A 2,262-nucleotide genomic window follows, 5' to 3' on the forward strand; every position below is an offset into this window, starting at 1 on the left:
CTTGTCAAACACGTATGCCAGCCCTGCTCCAAAGCAGTAGACAACTACCTGGAGTTTCGTATCATCGTGGCGGAGCATCTGGTGGAGGAGGTAAGAGCCGGCGGCCATCGACTTACCTATCCCCGGCGTCCCAATCAAGAGACGTCGCCTCAAGTCAGGATCCTCTCGACCTCTAGGGCCGAACGCTCCGTCTAAATCGCCTTTGACAATTCGCCACACCCGCTCCACCTCACGGGTGACGTAGCAGTCGGCAATGGTTTTTCCCTGCCTTAGCGGGTACGGCCAGCCCTTCTCAGAGGTTAGCACAATCAGCCTGGGACGCGGTGCACGAAACTGCTGTGCACCGCCCACCGGTGAAAACCTTGCGCCCTTCCGCGTGTATTGCCACGACTGCGTTGGCCGTTGGCCCTCCTTCACCTCCATTCGCACCTCCATTTCTTCCCCCTCGCCCTCGGGAAACTCCAAGACGTGACTCCACTTCGCGTTGAACACAGAGTCGTAGAATCCATTCGGTACCGGCAGCATGCCAACTGCCTGAATCCGAGTTGCACTTTCTGCCTTCTCCGCTGCGGCAAGGGCTGATTGGAGTTTTGTCCTTGAAATAGCAGAGACAATGTTCTTCTGATCAAATTCCTTCCAGTCTTGGAGCGTACCCACTCTATGCTCCATTAGATTGCGTGCATCCGCACGCAGCTTGCGTGCGTCCTCCCGGCGCGGATACTCTGTCTGATACTCTGGTAAACTTAGAATGTCCTCGCGGAGCTCCGGGTCCGTGACGTACCTCTCAGGCCTACGAGCAAACGCATTCATAGAGAGATTCTCGTTGGCCTCCACGACTCCTCTGCCGCTTAATTTATCACGGAGGAAATCGTTCAATTTAATGTCACGAATTGGCCCTACTCCCCCAAGCAGCACTTCTTCCACCGTACTGGTGAGGGTCCAGCGTTGTCGTGCAGGTGCCTCTTCCGCCCTTCGGCGCTGTGCAGGGGGTGCCGTGGAGTCGCCGCTGTCGGATTCCGCCCTTGCATGCCGCGGGGGGAGCGGCACATTAGAGGCGGGGGTCTCCGCAGCACGCGCCCTCGTTCGCTTTGGAGGCATTTCCTTCCTTGCTTGTTTTTTTTTTTACTTTGCTGTAGTTGTTGTTGGCTTGAGCTGCAGCCGAACACCAACCACCAGCCAAAAAGAGAATGAGAGACAAAATAAATAGTCACAAAGGCACACGACCCCCACGCAGCCACATTCAGCAAGAAAGAGAGACAGAAAGAAAGTGTGAGGGCCACCGCGGCCCACACTGTGCGGGGCAGGGCAGCCGCACCGCACCGCACGGGGGGCGGCCTCGCCACGCCGCCCACCGCCCCACCTGCCGGCGCAGCCAAATGAACCCCCGGCACCGCATTCTGCGGCCCCGCCACGCGCCCCACCACGACGGCGCTCGCCCCTCCCGAAAAAAAGGGGGCGTATGTGTGTGCACAGCGCAGGGCACACGAAAACTGCGACGCTGCTCTTCTCTTCGCATTGCACCCGCCCTTCGAGACCCCACACACATCTCCGTCTCTGTGTGCGTGTGTGCGGCTACGCACAGGCACCGCCCACCCACGGTGGGAAATGACACCGCATCGTTGCAGAGGCATGTTGTGCCGCGATCCGCTGCAGGCGAGAAGGGGCAGAGAGCACCGGACGGCCGCCCACCCGCAAGGAGGAGGAGGAAGGACGCCGCCGCACTGCCCGCCACGACGCAAACACGCAGGGCGCCCAGCACGTGGGCTCCGCGAGGGGAAGTTTTGCCACGCGACTTCGACCGCACGGGGCGCAGCCGGCGAAGGCGGCACCAGACGAGAGACGCGTTCGCTTTGTTCAGTCGTCGTGGCGTACGCCGCTGGCGTTCCGTGCGCCGTTCAGCCGCCGACACACTTGCCCCAGCCGCGACAAACGAGGGGAAAGTGGCGGCACAGTTCCCGCGGGAAGGGCAGCGGCTTCCGCCACTTTGCGGCCACCGTGCCGCTCAGTAAGCCCCACCCAGACACAAGATTCTTTTTTCTTCCATTTTCGGGCCGCACGCCATTCACGCATTGCCGTCTGCCGTCCGCCTCTCCCCACGCCCGCCTGCCCCGCTTAGCGTGTCGCTGCCATGCCGCGGGCTGCGCAGCTCCCTCTGCGCTTCTCTCATCACCGGGCGCCCACCACAGCGAGCCCCTGCATGCATTCAGTGGGGAAAAACAAAACAATAATAATAACAAGTAAATGCGTCTTTCCCTCGTTTTG

The 2,262-nt window shown here is 60.7% G+C and overlaps 2 protein-coding genes across 2 annotated transcripts in view, besides 1 other annotated feature; both read right to left on the bottom strand.

The window, feature by feature from the left end:
• Nucleotides 1–1,098, bottom strand: Tco025E_09038 (retrotransposon hot spot (RHS) protein; the record flags this gene model as incomplete). Its single annotated transcript, XM_029375865.1, has 1 exon — nt 1–1,098. A coding segment is annotated over one exon (1,098 nt), but the record flags the coding sequence as incomplete, so codon positions are not given.
• A 144-nt stretch (nt 1,099–1,242) lies between these two features.
• Nucleotides 1,243–1,268: a microsatellite.
• A 627-nt stretch (nt 1,269–1,895) lies between these two features.
• Nucleotides 1,896–2,262, bottom strand: part of Tco025E_09039 (uncharacterized protein) — a gene marked incomplete at both ends in the record, with an annotated part of 648 nt that continues 281 nt past the window's right edge. Inside the window, one exon of the mRNA XM_029375866.1 lies at nt 1,896–2,262. This exon is cut by the window's right edge and continues 281 nt beyond it. Within this exon, the coding sequence (XP_029224015.1) occupies nt 1,896–2,262 (367 nt within the window).

Source organism: Trypanosoma conorhini (assembly GCF_003719485.1).
Source record: "Trypanosoma conorhini strain 025E chromosome Unknown Tco_14.4_contig_00956, whole genome shotgun sequence".
Lineage (NCBI taxonomy): Eukaryota > Euglenozoa > Kinetoplastea > Trypanosomatida > Trypanosomatidae > Trypanosoma > Trypanosoma conorhini.